General features: G+C 29.3%; 1 protein-coding gene and 1 long non-coding RNA gene across 5 annotated transcripts in view; one reads left to right on the forward strand and one right to left on the reverse strand.

The window, feature by feature from the left end:
• LOC129980888 (uncharacterized) overlaps positions 1–11,709 on the forward strand; it is a 53,816-nt gene extending 42,107 nt beyond the window's left edge. For all 4 annotated transcript variants that reach the window (XR_008785275.1, XR_008785274.1, XR_008785277.1 and 1 more), the window contains 3 exons: positions 6,867–7,226; positions 9,335–9,546; positions 11,501–11,709. This is a non-coding gene — a long non-coding RNA (uncharacterized LOC129980888). The remainder of the gene's footprint in view (positions 1–6,866; positions 7,227–9,334; positions 9,547–11,500) is intronic.
• A 2,265-nt stretch (positions 11,710–13,974) lies between these two features.
• LOC129981752 (snake venom vascular endothelial growth factor toxin cratrin-like) lies at positions 13,975–21,762 on the reverse strand. The gene is made up of 2 exons (XM_056092735.1): positions 21,608–21,762; positions 13,975–15,614 (listed from the first exon to the last, which is right to left on the reverse strand). The coding sequence occupies exon 2, from the start codon at positions 15,580–15,582 to the stop codon at positions 15,118–15,120; it is 465 nt and encodes a 154-aa protein (XP_055948710.1). The 5' UTR covers positions 15,583–15,614; positions 21,608–21,762; the 3' UTR covers positions 13,975–15,117.
• Between the last annotated feature and the right edge of the window lie 238 nt (positions 21,763–22,000).

Raw genomic sequence — 22,000 nt, forward strand, 5'->3', positions numbered from 1 at the left:
ATTAACATGTCAAATGTTGATGTCAAGGTCCCCAAATTACATAATCGCACTTCAGCAAAATGCTAGTTTCATGTCAAAAATTTAGATTTCATAACTATTGTTGACTAATGTCATTCAAGATGTTTGTGGTCTTAAACAACTGCCATGATTTTATGCGGAGGGGGGGGGAATAAAAAATTTGGCGACTGTGTAAGAAAGCTTCAGGAAGACCACACCCGCTGGTTTAGGATTCTAACACTTCAATATTACTTCAGCAATGCATTTAGAAATCATTTCTGAAATTTATCTTCTACGTTTTATGAATTTACAGCATCAAAATGAATCAGACTGATTTGTTCATCACATAGGCATGAGCTTATTCTTCTTGCGTTTCTATTACTCTGCTTTAGTTGAAACTTTCCCTAGTTCAATCAGGAACCGCACCCTTTCCTCTAAAGGGTGGATTCGTGTCAAAAAACGGCGATGACCCGCCATAACCCCATTCGGAACCAATACAGTTCACCACAGCACTGCCCGAAATTCGATACGTGAGTTATTCTTCCTGTTGCGTTCGAAACATCTCAACTTGCCAGGAACTTCGGTAAGTTGTGACATTTGGCCGTGACGATGTAATAAAAAAAATGGCACACATAAATGGCGATTCCAGAAAGTTCAGAAGAAAGTAATGAACGTGAAACTCTCGGCTGACCCAAGGTTCTGCAATTGTTTTCAGGCCAGTAACGAAAAAAAGTTACTTTTTGGGGTGTATGTGTTTCTTTCCAAAGAAGTAAACAAGATTTTTTTTCTTCTTCTTTCTTTTAGGTTGTTATGTAAAAGTTGAATTAAGATGATTGGTTCAGTGAGAAAAGAATTTGAGAAATACTAAAATCATTTGAATAAATTAATGGATTGAATGAAAACGGAGATATTTGTTAGTTTTTATTAATTTGCTTGAATATGTAACCGCTTAGACGGGTTATTATCCTTTAAAAATATCTCGGATATGATTGTCACAGATAAACTATTGAAAGTTATAGTAAGAAATCTCATGCATATTAGCAGAGTGCTTAAGAATTTTTTTTAAAATACTATTTGTAGTACTCTTTAGTATATAGTAACATTAAAAGTTTTGTTTCCTTGCAATGGGATCTTCTCTTATCCATAATTTTCACAGAGATTCAAATAAAAACTGATCACTAAAATTGGTTCGAAATTCGAAACAAATAGTGATTCACTGACAGATAAAAAAGTACTATGCGATATTAAATATAAATAAAAATAATCCTGGCAGAAAATGTTACTAATAACTTCCAAATGAAGTGAGAATTTTTGGAATTAGCAGACCTCAACTCATTAGCCTTTACTACAATCTAAAATAAGTCGAAATTTAAAAAAGAATCTTAATACATTATGGAGCTTATTATTCTGTAACTAATTTTTATTCATGAGTAGCTTTATACAACCTATAAATCAGTCAGCTTAAACAAAGGAAAACCCTGTCTTATTTGCTAGATGCCAAAATAAAAGTTGGGGTATTACATTCTATAACGGCTGCTTAATTAACTAACTGATTAATTTAACTACGACGATAGACGATTATATTATAGATTCCATTGCAATAAATTTAAAACTAAACTATATCTCATACCTTCTGTCATCTAAAAAGTTGGTCTCAGACTCATAGCAGCTAAGCACGAATCTTTTGAAATTAATGAAATTCTAATAAACTATTATATAAAAAAATTAAAATGCCACAACATATTTGAAAAGTTAGAACTTTTCGTGAATCCAGCTGTAATGGATATTTATAAGCATAAAATAGTATTAAATGAGCATTCAATATTATTGTTTACTTTAGGTCTATAAGGTATTTATATATAATTAAAATAAATAAGCAAATGTAATCTCAAAAGGAAAATCTCGCAGGAAAGTATTTACCATTAACGATTGGGTGATCAGAATAATAAAGATAAAATGTGATTTTGATCTCAACAAATTAATCCGAAATAAAAATTAAATAATAAAAATTTTGAATATTTGAGACATTTCTTTAATAAATCACAATGAAATAAAAATCGAAGCATACTATACACTAAGAGTGTTAAACAAGAGGCACGCGGACCACATGCAACTATCTTTGCATAGGGTCCGCTTCTCTATACTTTGTATACGAGAAATATAGGGTGTTCATTAATTATTGTCGGGGTTTCCGTACCTCATAACTTTCGAATAAAAAATATTACGCAAAAACCGATTACGTATTCGTAAATTACAACTCAAAGAATTTTATTAATGATATTAAAGTGTAAAGCTTGCACAATTTGCACTTTGTAGGCATTCAGCTGAAGGCGATTATATATTCGTAAATTCGCTGAACAAATTTTGACTCGAATTGAGGATGATGAAAATTACCTTCGGAAATGGTTCTTCAGTGACGAATCCACTTTTTATGTGTCAGAAAAAGTGTATAAACATAACTGTAGAATATGGGGCTTGGAGAACCCGCACGATTATCAAAAGTCAAAATTTGTTCAGCGAATTTACGAATACATAATCGGCTTCAGCTGAATGCCTACAAAGTGCAAAGTGTGCAAGCTTTACACTTTAATATCATTAATAAAATTCTTTGAGTTGTAATTTACGAATACGTAATCGGTTTTTGCGTAATATTTTTTATTCGAAAGTTATGAGGTACGGAAACCCCGACAATAATTAATGAACACCCTATATATATAACGATTTTCGTACTCATCAAATACCAATTTATTTTCCAAGCATTTTTATCATCTGTATGTTTAACTTATCTTTTTCTTTCTATTATACGAAGAAAGATTTTTATAAGTGTCAAAGAATACGTACGCGAATTTTTGATGCATCATCAGTACATTTCCTTAATTTAAAGGAACATATTTTTGGAATTATATCTGTCTGCAAACACAGCTTAAGCAGCTGGTTTAAACATTAGGAGTTAGCACTTCACTTCTGATTATTAATTAGAAGTAGAAATCATTTTATTTTTTCAAATGGAATTTAAAGACTGGACTGCTTTATTTAATTTTTTTTTGAACGGAAGTACAGTCATTTTTCATAATTAACTTTTGACATAAAAAATAAAAATTCAGCATTATCATGACAGCTACGGATTCTTTTTTTTATGTAGAAATTAACCCTATAGTGAGTATTAAACCCACGATATTTAATAGCAGATGAATGTTATGAATGGGGACGCGGAACGAAAACGCCCAGATTAACCTCTGTGAACTACTTGTCGCTTTGAAAGTCGATGACATGTGTATATGACCCTGTTAGAGAAAGAAATTGAATAATGTTCTCAGGATTTAGTTTATTTTGTTTCTAAACGCATGAACTTCCTGAAATGAGTAATTATTAAAGAATTTCCGTGAAGTTTGATAACTATTTTTGAATATATATAGTTTAAAATTATATATAGTTAATTTCTATTTAATCAATGCCCTAAAAATAATTCCTTGATCATTCGAAATCTGACTTACTTGCAATTTTATCTTCAGGCTTGCGAGGGTTATTGTTTTCCCACAATGATCAAAATGTTGTATCATCATAATTCCTTTCTAAAGCTATTATTGTTCAAAATTCTTTCTTAGGGTCTCTTTTTCCTTCTTTCTGTCTTCTTATTCGGTTCTTTGTAATGCGCTCGTCATAGCTTTTAAAAATTCTTGATATCAGATAGAAATATGATTATTTTTTAAAAATTAGGAAAATAAAAATCTGTTTAATAAGAGCTCGGTAACTGTTTTTATAAAGAATATTTTAGAGTGTCAACACACACACACACACACACACACACACACACACACACACACACACACACACACACACACACACACACACACACACACACACACACACACACACACACACACACACACACACACACCTTTATTAGTAGTAGAGATTATTTTATCTTTAGAATTATTGATTTCCGAGATAGGCAATCAACTAAAATAATAATTATAGTAAAAGATCAATAAAGAACTGCAGTTTAGTCTGTAAAAAATATTTAAAAACTTTGTAAATAGAATTTTTCAATGTTTTTTTAACATTGCAATTATGTTTCTTAAGAGTCATCAAAGCATAGAATAAAATATTATGTTCGATTATATATCTCAAAATTTGCGGACTGATTTGGCGAAAATACCGCCTGATGAAAACTGTGATAGGAATGCTACCCCCTTCGTTTTGACCCTGTTTATTATCCTTCTAAAATAGTTTAGAATTAAAATACACCAGAGAAAATAAAAGTGCCAATCAGTATTTCCCTGTTATTGTGGACGATATATATAAAAACAAATTTGCACTTCAGGAACGTGTGTTTTTAATATATAAGGGTTGATAGATGCCTAGATTTAATAAAAAGTTTAAAAGTTTCTTTCACTTTCAATTTTATTAAATATTTAATAAAAATGATAAAAATATATCAAAGAAACAGAATCAGAAACCATCAGAATTTTACATTCTAAAAAATGAGGTTTCAAATTTAACCAATCTTATTTGAATGTTCCTACATTATTTGACAAAGTTTTTAGTACATATAAAATCAATTTTTCTTGCTGAAAGGAATAACCTTTTATTAGGGAGTTTGCAAGAAAACTTCAGGAAGACCTTTTGAGCAATCTATTTGGCTACAAAATTGCTCTTAGTTTTAATCTTTCAAACTTATACAGTGTTTCATAAAACAAAGAATATCCAAAGTTTTTCTTACAGTAGGATATGGTGTCTTCCAGAATATTTCTCTCTTTGATGTTAGAATCTTAAAATGTAAGTGCTTTCTCAAATTAAAAGTAAATTCCTGAACCACGCATTGTGAAAAGTTACAAAATTTAGAATGCAAGATAAGCTCGTAATAGTTAATTTTCATGCAATTATAACGGGCTAAAAAAATTGGCGGGATTTTTTTTTCTGTTACAGGTGACCAATGGATTATTACATGCAAGAAAAATCTTTAATTAATAACGTTCGTATTTATGCAGCTGCAATTTTCTTCGTATAATTAATCGCATCTTCAAAAGGGAGAAAAAATTTGAAAGTCAGCATTTTTTTTTTATACTGGGTCTTTGGGATGGGGAAAATTAATAGCACTGTCTTCTGATTGCAGCAAGTATACGACCTTGACCAGGGTCATTAAGAATGAAATCACCCGTTTCTTTATGGCGCTAAGAAATTTATATTAAAAAAAATCATGGGCAGTTCCTAGAAACATAAAAATGAAATTCTGTGGTTCCGAGAATGAGATTATGCAAAAATAATATAGTAACAGACAAGCCCAGAAAAAGAAAATCAAACTGTAATACAAAATGAAATAGATTGTTCCCATTTTCAGCAATTGTTGTTTTTCTCTGATTTTCTTTTTCTTTGAGGGCTTGTAACTGCATTTAGATATCTTCCTCCCTTTTTTAAACAGAAAGAAATATATTTATAAAGAATGGCCAGCCTATTTCCAAGAATATGCCTTGAAAAAATGCCGATAGTTCCTAGAATTACCATAAATTATATATTATTTTACATAATAATGGAATTTTCTCGAAATATCATGAATTTTAAGAAATTTCAATTGTAAATACAAGTTTTTTTTTTAAGAATGAGCTAAAAACATTTGTTCTTCGGATGGAAACAATATTATTTTTTTCGTCCTTATAACAATTCTTTAATGACGTGGTCTATAATCTTCAAGCGAATTCTTTTTAAAAGATCCCTATGATTCCTTTGCCTGGGTCGACTTGTGTAGAGAAATCCCCATCGGAATCTCATGGTATATAAAAACCGGGAAAAAATAGTTTCGCTCTATTTTATGTTTCTTCTGCTATTGTGTCGCGCTATGAACGGACGTGTTTTGTCCGTGCTACTTGTACATATATCATGCCTCCCGGTATGAAGGGAAAGGAAGTTAAAAATTCAAAGTGGCCGAAGAGAGAAACCACTTTTGTAATTTTAAAACTTTGCTTTATTCCATCCCGGGATGCATCATTTATGTACAAGCAAGAAGCGACGAAGCACGTCTTCTTCACAACACAAGAGCGAAAAGAGAAAAGAGCCAATGAAATATTTATCCCCATGATATTCTGATAGGAATTTCTTTATACGGTCGATTTAGTAAGGGAATAATAGAATCTTTTAAAAGAATGTCAGCAATCTTACAGCGTTTCTGTTGCATTAATTAAATAAAAAAAGGTGGAATTGGATCAGGAAATAAGAGAACATTTTAGAATGAAGTTAATATGGGTTGAATCGAGCTAAAAATTCGGAAATTAACGAGGATTTAAGTTAGATTTAGAGTTATCATTACATATATATGATTTTTACGTATATTTTTGAAGTACTTGTAAAGTAAGCGTTTTTAATCTCTGATATTCATATTTTGTCATTTATAAGCATTTATAAAGGTATTTTTTTACCTTGGTTATTATTCCAAAATTCAAAAATATCGAGTTAAACTAAAAAGTAAAAATATGCATGATTTTCAAATGAATAAAAAAACCCTACTTATATTAAATGTTATGAAAAATGGTTTACATTTGATTTTAAAAAAATCTCATAGCCGTTTTCTTTGTATAACAGATTTTTCTTTAGCTGTATTTTGGCGCCTCAAAACTTTGTGTTCAGAAATTGGCAAAATGGCTTATCTGCTGTATGACTAACTAAAAATTCCATTGGAATTAAACTGTTCACTTTAGTGTGTAATTATTCTTAAATTCGATCTAACCATTGTCATTCTCAACGAATTTTATGCATGAGAGACAAAAATAGGCTCTTAAAATTCTCGAATAAATTGAGTGAGATTAACTGAAACGGAAAAGCGAGTTTCATCATTATTTTCAGTCTGATCAATTCTTTTGTTCTTCTTTTCACAGACGTCGAAGACATCGAATATCAAGGAAAGTGAAGAAGATCTGTGATGTCCGTCTCTTATGCAAATCATTCCGAATCAATTGACCTTCAATCATTCTAAAAGAATCATCCTCTCGGATTATTTTTGGTGTTGGCCTCTACCGTCACACCTACTAAAGTGCCCCTCTGTTTGGACTTGGTAAAAATGTCAGGTAGTCTTCGACGTTCTTTTTGAGTTCGTCCTTGAAATTTAAGACCGGTCCCGCCTTTGACTTAATTTCACTATAAAAGATGAAGATGCCTCCATTTCCGAATATTTGTATCCCGAGGTCATCATCAGTTGCGGTAGATCTGCAATCACAACCGTCAAAATGAAAGCCCTGGTAAGAGATTGCAATTTGAATTTTTTTTCTTGCAAGTTCTTTGGACATGAAAATTAAAATTAATTAGATATCGAACTTTATTTGTATTCATCCTCTCCCCCCCCCTTATAGCAAGATTAATTCACTCTTGTGGTAGCAATATTGTAGAAGGAATCTTACAATGCCTTGCTTTTGGAGAGCTGTTCTACTTTTGTAATATATTAAACGGAAAAAGAATTGTAATAATGCCATGCTGTACAAGGATTCCAAATATTTTTAAACTATGTTATTTGAAAACCGCATCATCAAAATCCCATGTAATAACAATGTCGGCTATACTTGCATTATTTTGGATGTAAAAAAACATTAATGCATTTTGCTAAAACTAATTTACATCTGGTTTATATTAATTAGTTGCAAAAGATCTAATTTATTAAGAAGTTGCCGTGTCAGATTGATTTCAAAAACATTTTGCAACTTCTGATGGGGAAAAAATGTTTATATCTTTTTATCAAATTTGTAAATTATCTTAAAAATTTTAAATAATTTACATTTTAATTTGGCAGCGTAGAACAATTGAAACATTTGTTTTTTTATTTGGAAATTCTTTTGCATTTTTCAAATATTTTATTTAATCAATTTCATACATTCAGTTCATTCTTGGATTCTGTAACAAACCGCTCTTTTGCGCATCCGCCCAGAGGCGTTTATTTCGTCAAAAAAGAGGTGGAGGAAAGTTGAAAGGAGGAGATATTTGCATTTAGCAATCGGATGAACTCATATTATTCGCGGAATCAGGAGGCATGACAACCCCTAATCTTTCTGCGTACCACCTCTTAAAGAAGTGCAAGTGTTGACAATTGCCAGCCTCAGGATCCTGAAACGAATTGGAAATCCTTATAATTAAATATAATACCCCTCTCCCATATCGAGACGTCTTATGTAAGCTTACAAATTATGTCTTTTCGAACAATTAATTTTAATAAATTTCCTTTTCACACAATTAATATATTATTAACATTATTTACGTGAAACGTACTAGAACTGTAAATACATGGTAGTCAGAGTTAAGGTATCACTATTATTGGCACTATAGAGAGAAATAAAGTAACCATAATAAAACACAATCATAATGATCGTAAGAACAAATGCCACAACAAAAAATATGACGAAAAGATATATTTAATAAATAATAATAATAACGATTTTATACATTAAATTGATTATTTATTAAATTGACGTCCTACTCGCATTATGATTACTGTTGAAGCTTCATACGATGAATTAATTAAGTATACTGCGAGTTCTTCTCTCACTTTTACTGCCATTCATTTTTGGAACAAATTTGAGTCATTTTTTTCCTATGTTCTTAAAATCGTATGGTCGAAATTTGATACTTTTAGGTATTGTCTTGACCATAGAGCTGATATATAGAGCAGTATCTCAGCTCTATTGTCTTGACAGAACTCTGAATAGGAATATATTAATTTTAATCACACTAATGGCCTTTAGTGTTTTGCCGCCCTAGACAGAGCATATTATGATGCTCCTTTTTTTAATAGGAACATATAGTTTTTCTATTTCAACACATTTTTGGCATGGTAATGGTTTATTTTATAATGATTTTTTTTTTCATTTTATTAATTTTATAAATATGTTTTTGTTTTTATTTATCTATTACGATTCCAGACTAGCAGGTATTTACTTAAATTTAATACCCCTCTCCCATATCGAAACGTCTTATGTAAGCTTGAATTTTGTATACACTTATACACAATACCGTTAAAACAGATAATATTCAATGAAAATTCAATCAGAAAGTATTCAATGAGATTTTGGGGGATCAACAGAATTGCTTTGTGTTGTTAAACATATTTTGTAAATTAAAAATAATGGAAAACTAAAATGTAAATGTATACATATAGCCAACAGATATATCAATGAAGATTTCAATTCATTGCTTATATAAAGTTAGTGTCAATGAGAAAGTTGTGTATGCTATGAGTGCTCAGATTTTTATTTTCAGTCTGCACACGAGCATTTTGTGCTGCTTTTTCACTGCTTAATTTAAGTTCTATTATAATTTATGCAATTTCACAATAAACAAATAATTTTATTTTATTCCATAGCTGGCAGTTACTTTGGCTGTTTTGCTTATTGTGTCCACCGTACATGCGGAAGAGAAAAAGGATGCTGCAAAGGCCGAAGAGAAAAAGCCTGTAGAGAAAGTAGTGTGGCCTGGACTCTACCTTCCAGGTCCAGCCTTTAGAGCCCCCGTACACGTCGTTCCCTTACACTACCAGCCTATCCATACATATTGGTATTAAATTGATCAAAGATGGTAAGTATAAATAATACACGGCTTCTTTGTTGATACTTAAAGGGATTAAAAGAATTAAAGGGATATTGGTTTTAATACAATCATCGATAAGACCAGATATTAGTTAATTTTTGAATTTTAAATAATTAATATAAAAATATGCAATACTTGTATATATTTACAGTTAATTTTTTTAATATTGGAACGATATGAAGCTGATAGATTAACAAATAAAACTACTAAACTATGTTTATACACAAAGAGGTTTCAAATCGGCCTTTTTATATACATTTTTGTTTAAATTTACTTATTTTATGTTTTTTTAAACGGAATATTTTGTGATTTTTTTTCTTTCATTTACCTATGTGTTAGAGTTTTGAAATTTTGTACACTTATATTTTCCTGACGACAGCTGACTGTTTCAAAATTTTCAGAATTTAATTAATTGATTGATATGATTAAATCTTTATTCTGTCCTCGTTGCACCAACTGATAACTTTAGAAGCTATTGATTTCATGATTTCATTCTATTTGTCATTTTATACTAAAAATGTAAGACTAAAAAAAACTTAAAATAGTTAAAGTAATTTTTTTTATTTTTTAGCATACTAATAAAAACGTGTTTTAAAATCTATTTTTATTAAATTTATATTATCTATTATCTAATGTTAGTAAATTTTTTCTGATGAGCATAAAAATTTTCATATTTCATTACTCTTAATTTGCGGTTTAACCACTGAATATATTAAACTAGAAGCAAAATATGAATTTTTAGACTTCCCGGTTTTTAGCTTCCTGTTTAAGCATTTTCGCAAAAGAATGAACACAAAACAATGAACATATCGATCTAATCAATCACAAGCGAAAAATAAATTGCAAGACTTACCGTACTTCAAAAGTCATTTATTCAAGGTTGTTGAACTTATTACTCTATATGTATTAAAGATTAATCTCTGTAAGCACCGAAGTTTTAAAAAAAATAGGTTTCGAAGCTGAAAGAATCTTATGCCTTTTCTTTCAGAAAGTTAGAAAGATAAGTCTTCAAAAATTTGTTTGGCAAGGTTTTATGACACAACAGCCAACTCTAACCATTCTACGCCAAATGCTTGGTTAAAAGTCTCAAAACGGCACATCATAAACATGAGAAAAGCGAATCTCTAGATTGAAATATCCTAAAATGATACCAATTAAAAAATAATTCATTTTATCATTCACATTTTTATAATATTTCGCATGCGTTTCAAAATCAAATTTATCAATTTTTAAAATGGATTATTTTTCAATTAAATTTTATAAATGAAGACAGACAGTTGAACATTTCAATAATGAATGAGGGGTTAAACTCTATTACATTAGCCCGAGAAAAATAATTTTTTTTCAAAATTTATTAAATCAAAAAGTTTGAGGAACTAGTTTTTTGAATTTGAAAATAGCGTAAAAAGGTTTTTGTGCGATTATAAGCTGTAAAATTATTAATAATTAAAATTTAACTTTTAACCAAAAAATATAATAAAAACTTTGAAAGCTTATTTTTTTTTAGAGAGCATCTTTTATTAAAGAAGAAAATACATGACAAGGTCCAACAGTTATTTCCATAAAGCATTTTTTAGCAACATATTTTACATCATTCAAGTTACTGATAATGCACCAAGCTAAGAATCATATTAATATTGTTATCAAGAATGCTATTTATTATTAGAATTAAATAATAAATGATATTTAATCAAGAATATTATATTGTTATTAGAATTAGATGAGTTAAATCAAAACTTAAAACATTAATAGGTGAACAAAAAAATTGTTTTAAAATATGTACATGCGAAATAATTTTTTATGTGATAATAACGTAATTCTGAAATATTATTTTAATATAATTGTACTAAATAATAATATAATTTTAATATAATTGTACTAAAATGTAAAATCATTTAAAAAACGAATGATATTTTAATAATTTATTTTTTTTCTTTTACAGATTTGACTTTCTGGAAAAGATAAGGTTGAAATTCGAAGACTTTAGCTTTACGTCAAGAAGTGGCTTATTTTGTATCATTTAAATTTTGTATCGCTAAAATGTTTTCTTTTGTGCAACAATGAGCTTTTTATTGGTGACTTTTCAGTCGCAGACAGCTTTTCATGAATTAATTTTTTAAATTTGAATAAAAATACGCTTTTTGCAAAATATATTTATTATGTAAATTCTCAAAACATGTTAACAAAGCAAAAGGTTAAAATTTTTTTAAATAACAGTAAAAACAGGTACTGTGAACTTCAGATTTACATTAACATTAGTAAACAACAATAACAATTAATTGTAGCAGATGGTTGGACAAGATATCAGTTTCATATCTACACAAATCAGATAATTTTTAAATGCGGCATTGTTAAACAAGTAGTCCACGAAATTTAATGTGTATATAAATTCATATCTAGAGATTGATTATTTATATATTTTCATTACAATGCCAAATATCGCATTGTACACAGCTCTTATCATATGAAAAAATATAGAAAACAGATAAGCTGAATTTCTAAATGAACAAGAGAGAAATGTCAAATGTAAAATTGAAATTCTGATAAACATCACTGTTAAAGGATGCAATCGAGTTCTATACGAAAAATGAATTCAAGACTCTGTGAATGTACCATATAAATTATAGCTCTTATTAATGGAACATTATGATGAACAATAAAAAACATTTTCTTGAGTTTTTATACAATGAATGATCACACAGAATAACATGATGAATTCTCAAATATAAACAATCGAAATATTGATGAAGTTTTGCTCTACACGTAAAGGTAAAAAAGAAATTCGTATTTCTGTTAAGTATACTATACATTTTTTTAAAAACTTTTTGCTCTCTATCTTCGCATCAAGCACAGTTCTTTACATTTTTTTAGAGAAAAAATATTCCTTTACCTCTAAATTCTAAATTTGTAATTATTGCTAAATGAACTGATTCCGATGTAAAGCCGCTATTTGCACATATCATATAGTCAAAGAAATATAAAATATACAATTTGTAAATTTTTCTTGCTATAGAATATTATAATAGGCAATGAAAAATAATACTTTCCTAAGCTTTCTAACTATAAAACACAAAATTGTGAATTGCCAAAGTATTTATATAATAGTCTATCTAACGGAGAATGCTTTCTGTTAGATAGACTATACTCTTGAACTAATTAAGGTCTTTAATATCTAACAAGCACAAGCACTAATTGTGAAATTGAGTTTGGGATGAGATTTAGTGTAATGGTAGCATACCTTTAGATTGTTCATTCATTAAAATATTAAAGCGCAATAGCCAACCAATTTCGAGAAAACAGCCTTCGAACTTTTTGCATAACTTACATACTAGTATATAACTTTGTCTTTCCGTTCAGCAACCCAAAGACATAGTTGCCAAGATAATAATTTCTGAAGCGGAAACTGAGAGTTTGATGCCAGATGTGTCTTTTTTTTTTTTAACTTTTAATTTCGTTCGAAGTTATTCAAATTAAATTAAAAGTTTATAAATAGTTTTAATTAATGTTTTTCGTTTTTATACAAAAATAAACGTATTTTTGCAATTTACAAATAATTTTTAAATGCATAGATGCATTTACATTTATTTGAATTAAATTAACAGTTTTCTATTAATTTTAATTAATATGTTACTCCTTTTTAGTCAAATATATATATATATATATATACATACATATATATATATATATATATATATATATATATATATATATATATATATATATATATATATATTCCCAATATTTGAATTATCATTCAATTTAAAAAAAAATAACTATAAATATAAAGGCATTTTTAAAAAATGAATTATGTAAATTAATTAATTAATTATTTAAATTAAAATAACAACTTGAATATAATTTTAATTATTATGTTGCTCCATTTTTTATACAAAAATAAATGTTCATTCATCTAATACTTGAATTAGGATTTAATACTTTCATTTTTATAGAAAATGAAATTTTAACCATAATTTGATAATTATTAACTATACATAAATCCCATCTCGCATCATAAAAATTTTTTACTCACTATTTCTAGAGATTTATTTTACATTAATTAATTTTACAATTAAATACGGTTGATAATTATCGTAAAAAGATAGGAAACAAAATACTATAATTTGTCATCATTAAAATAAAAAAAAATAAAATAAATAAACTTTTAGTTCTTTTAACGTGAAAATAGTAACTATTAGACTTACATTTACAATTACTTTCTCTTAAAAATTAAATGGTAATTCAAGTATATGGAGAATAAATATTTATTTTTTTCATAAAAAAATTATTAAAACTTTTTGTGAATTTTAAATTTAATTTGAATAATTCTGAAAGAAAATGAAAGGGAAAGAAAGAAAAAAGACTCACCGAAGATCAAATATTCATTTTTTGCTTACGAAATTATTGCTTTGACAATCATGCCGTTAATTTGCTTTAATTGCTAAGGAAACAATTTACAAGTATATAAATTATGCAAACAATTAAAAGGCCATTTTCTCGAAATTGGCTGGCTATCCTAAATATATACTACAACTAAATCTGATCCTTACTTCAATTTTTTAACCAGTGTCTCCTCTTTTAAGGCATAAATCTCAGCTTTATCTTAATACATTGATCGCCATAAAAGTTTTATATTAATTGGTTGAAAAATGACTATTAATTTTCAGACTTATTCTATGAGAGTATATAAAAATAGTTAATATTTAATTATTTTGCAGAATTTTTTAATAAAATTTGATCGGGTTTTTTAAACGTACATTATCAATATCCGTTGCACCTTAAATGAAATAATCTTATCCTAAATGAGCATACATTTTGTTTCTTTCAAATAATATTCTCAAATCCAATCGCAGCAATATGCAGAAGGTCTGCATCGATCACTTTATACAGTGCGACAGGCAACCGTGAATGATAGATAACTCAGAAATTAATCCAATTTTTCGGTCAGCTGTGATCTCCACGGCGCTACTGAAATAACTAGATGTCGGTCGCTGGTAACCCCAGTGAATTAAGGTGCCCAATGAGTTAAAATTGAAAGCAAAAAAAAAAAAAAAACATACATTTATTTGACATTTATAGATTTGAGAGTTTTCAAAATCTTATGCCTTAATAAACACTTTTCCATTCAATTAAATTTACATCGGAGAAGGGTGTAAGAATCTACTTTAGAGAATCTGCTCATCTTTTATATTTTACACCCTAATTATTTCGCAATTAAACACTAATAGTAATGAAAGGCGCAAAAAATATTATAATAAACAAACATGTTAAGAAAGTTTCTTCCAAACGAAGTTACTGCAATTTCATCATCGATTTTTATAGTGAGATTCTAGACACTGTGCACTTCATTCAAATACACATTAAAAACTGAAGGGCAATTTTAAACAACAAATTTATAAGAAAAAGCTAGGATTCAGAAAGCTTTCTTTTGAATTTGTTTTTTTTTTCCTCTGTTAGATTAGCAGCAAAGTCAAGGACACAATTTTCTTCATCAGAAAAAAAAAATCACTGGAAAGACTACAAAACATAATCTCAATTCATATATTTCAGCTTCTCCGAATATTACAGATCATGCTTTGAGAAATGCTCCACGGGAACGCATCCACACTTGGTGTGATTAGTAAAGGTCAGTTTTTCGATCTTTTTTTCTGGGAGTTGACCGTCATCCAGGATCTTGACACTGTAGAAATGGAGAACCACCTTTTGCTTTTCTTTAGCTACACACCTGAGCCGGTCCGTACCGCAACAGCCAGCGTGCTTTCCGCACCTGTGTAGCATGGTGCAATGGGGCAAGAAGTACCGTCCAGGGTAGTGGTCACTCACGTGAATTACTTGCATTTTGGGTTGGTCGCAAGTGCCCGCTTCGGCAACGCTTTCGCTGTGCTCCAGAGCCAGCTTCTCATCAGCGCTTACCTGAGGAGTCTCATCCCTGTGGTTTCGGTGTTTGTGATAGCGACTGTGCCGGCCACTTATTGGATCCAGAAGGAGAACGGCACACAAAATAACTATACAAAGAAATCGCCGCATTGTTGTCAGTTATGTTCAAGGTTATGCAATGCCTAGAAAAGGAAAATCCAAGTATTAGAAATTTTAGAAGATTCTATTTACATATATATATACAAAACGATAGAAAACACATCCCATATAAGACTCAATTAATTTCTAAATTATGTGTGGTAATTGAAAAAAAATTAATTAACATTTGATTAACACTAAATGTACCGGTACTTTACCGATGTATCGAAACTGTATTGGAAAAGTCATATCACTGATTTTTCCGACCTGCCTCGAAGGCACACTGTAGGAAACTATGGTTGTGTCCTAAGGGCTAACACCAGCCACGGTACAATCCTTCCCTAAGGAAGTACGTCCCGTCATTGATGAGAGGAGTCAGACCCCCACCTTTTCGTATACCCTCCAGGGTGGCGAGAACCAACCGCCATGCCGGAAGCCTCTCATCTTCATTTCGAGGCACCCCCCGGGGTGATAACTGTATTATGAAACGATCACTTGATCGGTCGTGGTAGGTTTGATGTGAAAACCTAATTTGAAGAAAATACTGGAAACTCTCTATAACTCTCTATTTTCAGTCTTTATAATCAACCTCATATTAAGAGATGTTCAACAGTAATCTCTTAATCTGAATATGGTATGGATATGAAAATGCCATTTAGAAATAAAATTCTGCTTCGTACATGGACCATAATCTATGAAGCGTATCTTCGTACATAGTCTATGAATCGTTATTCAGAACACTCATCAGTTTTATTAATTCGAAGTTAATTTTTTATTTTTTCACAACAAATACATAATTATACATATATTTATACGCAAAAAGTACATACCAATCAAAGGAAAAAAATAATGTCAAAAAATTGCAAAATGTTAAAATGACTTTATGCTTCCATTTAACGTATAAATAATTTATTTGTTTTGACATCACTTCACTAAGAAATGATATTTCATACATATCTCGAATTTCTAAAATAATTCTTACATATTAATTTTGCAAGATAAAAAAATATGTTATTAACAATGATTATTGATTTCTTAAAAATTATACAATTTGTATTCAAATTATGTACTATTAAACAACTCCCCCCCCCCTTTTTTTTTTACAAAAAGAAAAAAATTACGGATTAGATATTTGTTAAAATCTAAATAAGATTTCAACATAATTTTATTTTTATTTTGTATTATTATTATAGAAGAACAAAGTTGTTACTTGGCTAGATTATATTTTGTGCGTTTAAGAGATGGATGTAGCCAGTGACACAGAAGTATACATTTTGAACGAATACAAATTTATAATGGTGACCGTGGTGGCATAGTGGCAATTTCACGGGCTGGAGGATGGCAGGATCGAGACCAGATTCCACCGCAGAACCTTTGCGCAAGCAGGCCTGATGCATGCCAAATCCGTCGGGGCCAAACACCCACCCACCAGCGCGGCGCGGATACTCGAAAAGGCTACACTAGCCCAGGTGCTATCCTCGTCACCCGATCGTGGCTCATAATTACGAAGCCCGTCCGAAAATAGCCCTAGCTTTAAAAACGGGAGGTTAATATAACTAAATTAAATGAATTTGTAACTATTATCATAAATTTTGTCTAAAATTTGAAAATACGTGTTAAACTCTGCCTGAAGTTAATATTCGAACTTGTTTTATAAAACTATCAACAACGATTATCTCCGCGTTTTGTTCAGTCGGTAATTATTGATTCTAAAATTAAACCGACAAATGTATATATATTTTCGACAAATATCTTTTATTAATGCTTCTTTTTTTCTACAAACACCTGATGCTATTTTCCTATTATCAATAAAAAATTTTTTCCAAGGAAACCCAAAAAACATTTGCACGGCGCATCATATGTGGAATGAATGAAGTTAGGTCAGACTGTACCTCCAAGCTAAAGTAAATTATTTCGTTTGAATTCGCAGACGGGCGTGAGATGATAACCTGAAAAAGTCGGACAAACCTGCATATGCAAGTTAATAAATATTGTAAATTTTTTGTATCAATCAGATTTCCGGCCGTTTTACTTCCGTCATTTCCAAATTAGTTATGTAAGAATATTTTAATGATTGATTGTCATTGAACTATTAGCTAAATAAAGCCATTTCAGTTTCTTTTTAAATTTTATAGCTGCCTTTCCTTCTAAATCAGAACGTCTGTCTTTCCTTCTAAACTAAACTAGTGAAAGTTATAATTATGAAGTCGATAAAACAATAACAATTCTAGACATTGTCTGAAACGGATAGTAAAGGAAAACCTAAAAAATATTGTGTATGTGGCTGATTCTTTTCTAGCACATGTAAAGGAAATCAAACAACTTCGTGATAATTATGGTACTGGTGATTTAAATATGCTAAATTTATTATTTCCCCCCAAAGTTTTTCCTTCTTAATTCTGTAATTTATAGACAGTGGAGCGTTACCTGAGATCAGAAAAGCGAAAACGGATGGAACAAATCTATGAAAAATCAGTGGCAGTGGTCTTCTCAAAACTCTCTCGCATATTCTCTAATAAATTTATCATACCAGAGAAGGCCTTACATTTCACTAGAGTAAAATAGTTACCAATATTATTTTTGGCATGAATTTAGTATTTTTACTGAATCTATCGTGTTATCCTTGGCGAGTAATAAGACGATTAATCCCTGACCTGCATTAATGGTATCCAAAAATCGAATTTGTGTTTTAGACACGTTTTTTTCAACCAAAATATGACACAAAACTGCACTTGTAGTTACAAAATCTTATACCATATTTGGTATATTTAAATCACTGCATTTTTGAGTTACAACGTTTACATATTTTAGAAAGTACAGACGAACAGACGGTCAATCGGTTGATTTCGCTGAAAATTTGACAAGTATCTACACTATAGAAGTTAAAATTTGTGTTCAGAATTTTACATATTTAGCTCTCTTGGTTTAGCAATTATCGCGTTAATTTATATTCGAACAGCTGGACAAACCGATTTTCTCTGAATAGATTTTACCCAAAATTTGATAAAAATCCGGAAATTTGGTGTAAAATCCGTCAATCAAATTTTATTCATCTAGTTCAAAGTGTATTTTTTTTTCACTTACAGATTGACAGAAAAACATAGGATCTAAATTGTGTTTTTTGAACTCATGGGAGTATAAAACGTGGGGATTTGTCAAAACCTCAAGTTCGAATTTTTTGACGATAATTATACTATCTCTATACTACGTATACAAGAAAGTAAAAAAAAAAAAAAAAAAAAAAGACAAAAATATTTTTTTGTACTTATTTTAACTAAAATAAGAGGAGATGTATAACTAGTTTATAACAAAAAGTGATTCAAATAGCATGCATAAATAAGACAAAAAAAACAACCACACTTGATATTCATAAGAGGAGATGTATAACTAGTTTATAACAAAAAGTGATTCAAATAGCATGCATAAATAAGACAAAAAAAACAACCACACTTGATATTCATAAGAGGAGATGTATAACTAGTTTATAACAAAAAGTGATTCAAATAGCATGCATAAATAAGACAAAAAAAACAACCACACTTGATATTCATAATTAATTATTTAAAACTTAGAAAATTCGTTCTACTAAAGAATCAGCATTCAACAAAAGTCGTTAGAAAGATATTCAATTAAAATTGACAAGAAAAGTTAAATCCAGAATATTAAATTAATCCGATTTTTTTTTGTACTGTTTTAGAAATATATGCAATAATACCAATGGAGGGTGTATTCAAGTAGCTAAAATAACATAAAATTTATCCGTTACTTTCATAAACTCTAACATATAAATATGATTAAGTGCATCAAGTGTATAACAGAATTTATCCTACAACCCATGGAATATTACATCCTCCGACTAATAAATCACGCGAAACACAGGAAATACTAAGCATTGAATATTTGCATAAATCTTAATCACTTAATCAAGTAAGTACTTTCATTTTTGTATATACAGACACACAGTCTAGTTGTGCATTACTTATATCAATAAATTGTCTCATGCCTAAACGCCATTTCATTGAAATTAATCTCGATTCAAATTACATATTGTCAGCAATCTAGCAGTGGCAAATTTTAGTGTTTTGTGGTCTTAGAAAGCGTACATTATGAAGCTTCCTCTTTTAATAAAGTAGTTAATTTAGTTTCGCATTTCATTCATTTTTAACAATCAATTTGTTAATGAATTATTTAAATTTTATTTTTTTATTTTAAAAACTTTATAAAAAAATTATATGCTACTATTAAATGATTTATTTATTATGACTTATGATTATAATTCAGAGGCATACATATTTATACACAATTTTATCTAAGCAGATGCTAGGTATTTATTTATAAATAATGTAATACCATGGTGAATACAATGAAATAAATAGAAGTGCGGTCAACTATACATAATAAATTGCTATTGTTATTCTAACATTTTATCATTCATAGAATATGCATTTTTTAAAAAATTATTTATTTTAAATTAGTTTAATAGAGTTTTTTAATCGACGTGCCCTTGTCTCCTCCAGAGCCCAACCCCTGCAGCCTTCTGTATATTCTTTTATTAATATTTTTAATAAATCATAACTAACTCATAACTAATACAATTAACAATAACTAAAGATAATAGTTCAAAGAAGTTGCGAATGATTATATTGCTAGAGTGAATAATGGAATGTGCATTTCTGTACGTCTTTGGACTATACCAAAATATCCAAAGAAAAAATAATCATTCGTTTCAAATTATTAATGTTTTTAAGCTGTGAAACGATTAATTGGAGTTAAAAATTTAAAACTAATTAATTCAAATGCAGCAATTTTACTACCGCAATTAATTGTGATCTTATCCATTTTGACAGCGACTCATGAATCGCAGAAATTTCTCGTACTCGTGGAATTACAAACAAAATTACTATCAACACTCATTAGTACCACAAAAAGTTTTTAAACGTATTTTTGCTTTCAACGTTATTACTGTGACAGTATACTTACTTTCCTATTTGATAACAGTATGCACTCAAGAGATTGCGTAAAATGGTAAATATATGGTTTTTGAAAATGTGTCATTTAATTTAAGTTAACATCTGTCAGTGCCACAGAAAGTTTTTAAAAAATGTTCAGCAACAAATTAACTCGAAATTAACTTAACAACAAATTAACATAAATTATATTGTATGAAATCACTTTCCTGTAAAGCATATGCTGTGTCTTAAACAGCATAATTAACAACAAAGTTTTCGATTTTGTGTAATTAAAACCAATTAAGGATGAATCTTATTAACACGTTGCATAATACTTTATTATAACGAACGAAAGAAAAGTTCGCCTATCAATTTTTAAACTTACTGAACAATCCAGTAAATAGACGGAAAATTAAAATATTGGTCTACATACTAATGACAGAAATGTATGAGTAATTTATTTATATTAGAATAATTAAAATATAGAAATAAAACCTACGAATAATAATATAAAAATTAAAAACCATTGTGTTTATGTATGTATGCTCCACATCTCCTTCTAAATAACTGAGCTGACTTCACCAAATTTCATACACTTATTGCATAAGACATGAGAAATGAATGCGTCAACTTTCCAAAGTGCAAAAATTAATTAAATATTTAGGTAATTAGAAATGAAGCACACTTTTGCCTTTTTTACACTTTGAAATACTCTACCAGAATTTTTTTTATTTCTCTTTTATTTTAATTCGTCTTTTGACAGTGCTTTTATTGGTCTTAAAGTAGCAAGATACTCATGCTTTAAAGCTAGCTTAAGTTAATATCTCAAAGAATGCAATCTTTCTTATTATAACAAATAATAATACAGAAAATTAGCTAACAGCGATTTTAAAAATCGACTGGTTCGATTGATATTTTGATTTTAATTAAAACCCTTTCAGACGATAAAAAAGTCTTCTATATAGTTTAAACGTTAAAAATAGTATACTTGAACGAACTTAAATCCCGCGTAATACTATATATATCAGCTAGTAATATTTAAAAAATGTCTTTAATGCAAAGATAAAATTAAGGAGAAGCAATCTTACCTTAAGTTCAAAATGCTTCATTCACTGAACCACGAACACAATATGGTCATGCTAGCCAGCAAAAAATACGATCATTGATTATTCTTTAAGACAGACAATAATCTTTCAGAGCACGAAACAGAAGAATTATAATGATCCAAAACTTTCCCCTTGTGGAGGAAATGGTTAAGGAAAAAAATAACCTGAATGTCGTCAAAGTACCCTCACACACATGAAATTAGGAGTTGTGAAATAAAGGTCAAATGGATGCATTTCACAAGGTCAAACTCTATATAATAATCCTACAGGGATGGTAAATAAGATTTTGACCGTGCTTGATACAAAGATTTCAAACCGATAATAATTTTTGTTCTATTACAGGGAAATGATGCCTAATTTATGATTTTATGGATA

This window comes from Argiope bruennichi, chromosome 8 (assembly GCF_947563725.1).
Source record: "Argiope bruennichi chromosome 8, qqArgBrue1.1, whole genome shotgun sequence".
NCBI lineage: Eukaryota > Metazoa > Arthropoda > Arachnida > Araneae > Araneidae > Argiope > Argiope bruennichi.

Bases quoted from the DNA above. Each gene is read 5' to 3' on its own strand.
- LOC129981752 (XM_056092735.1), bottom strand. From the start codon at position 15,582: ATGCGGCGATTTCTTTGTATAGTTATTTTGTGTGCCGTTCTCCTTCTG.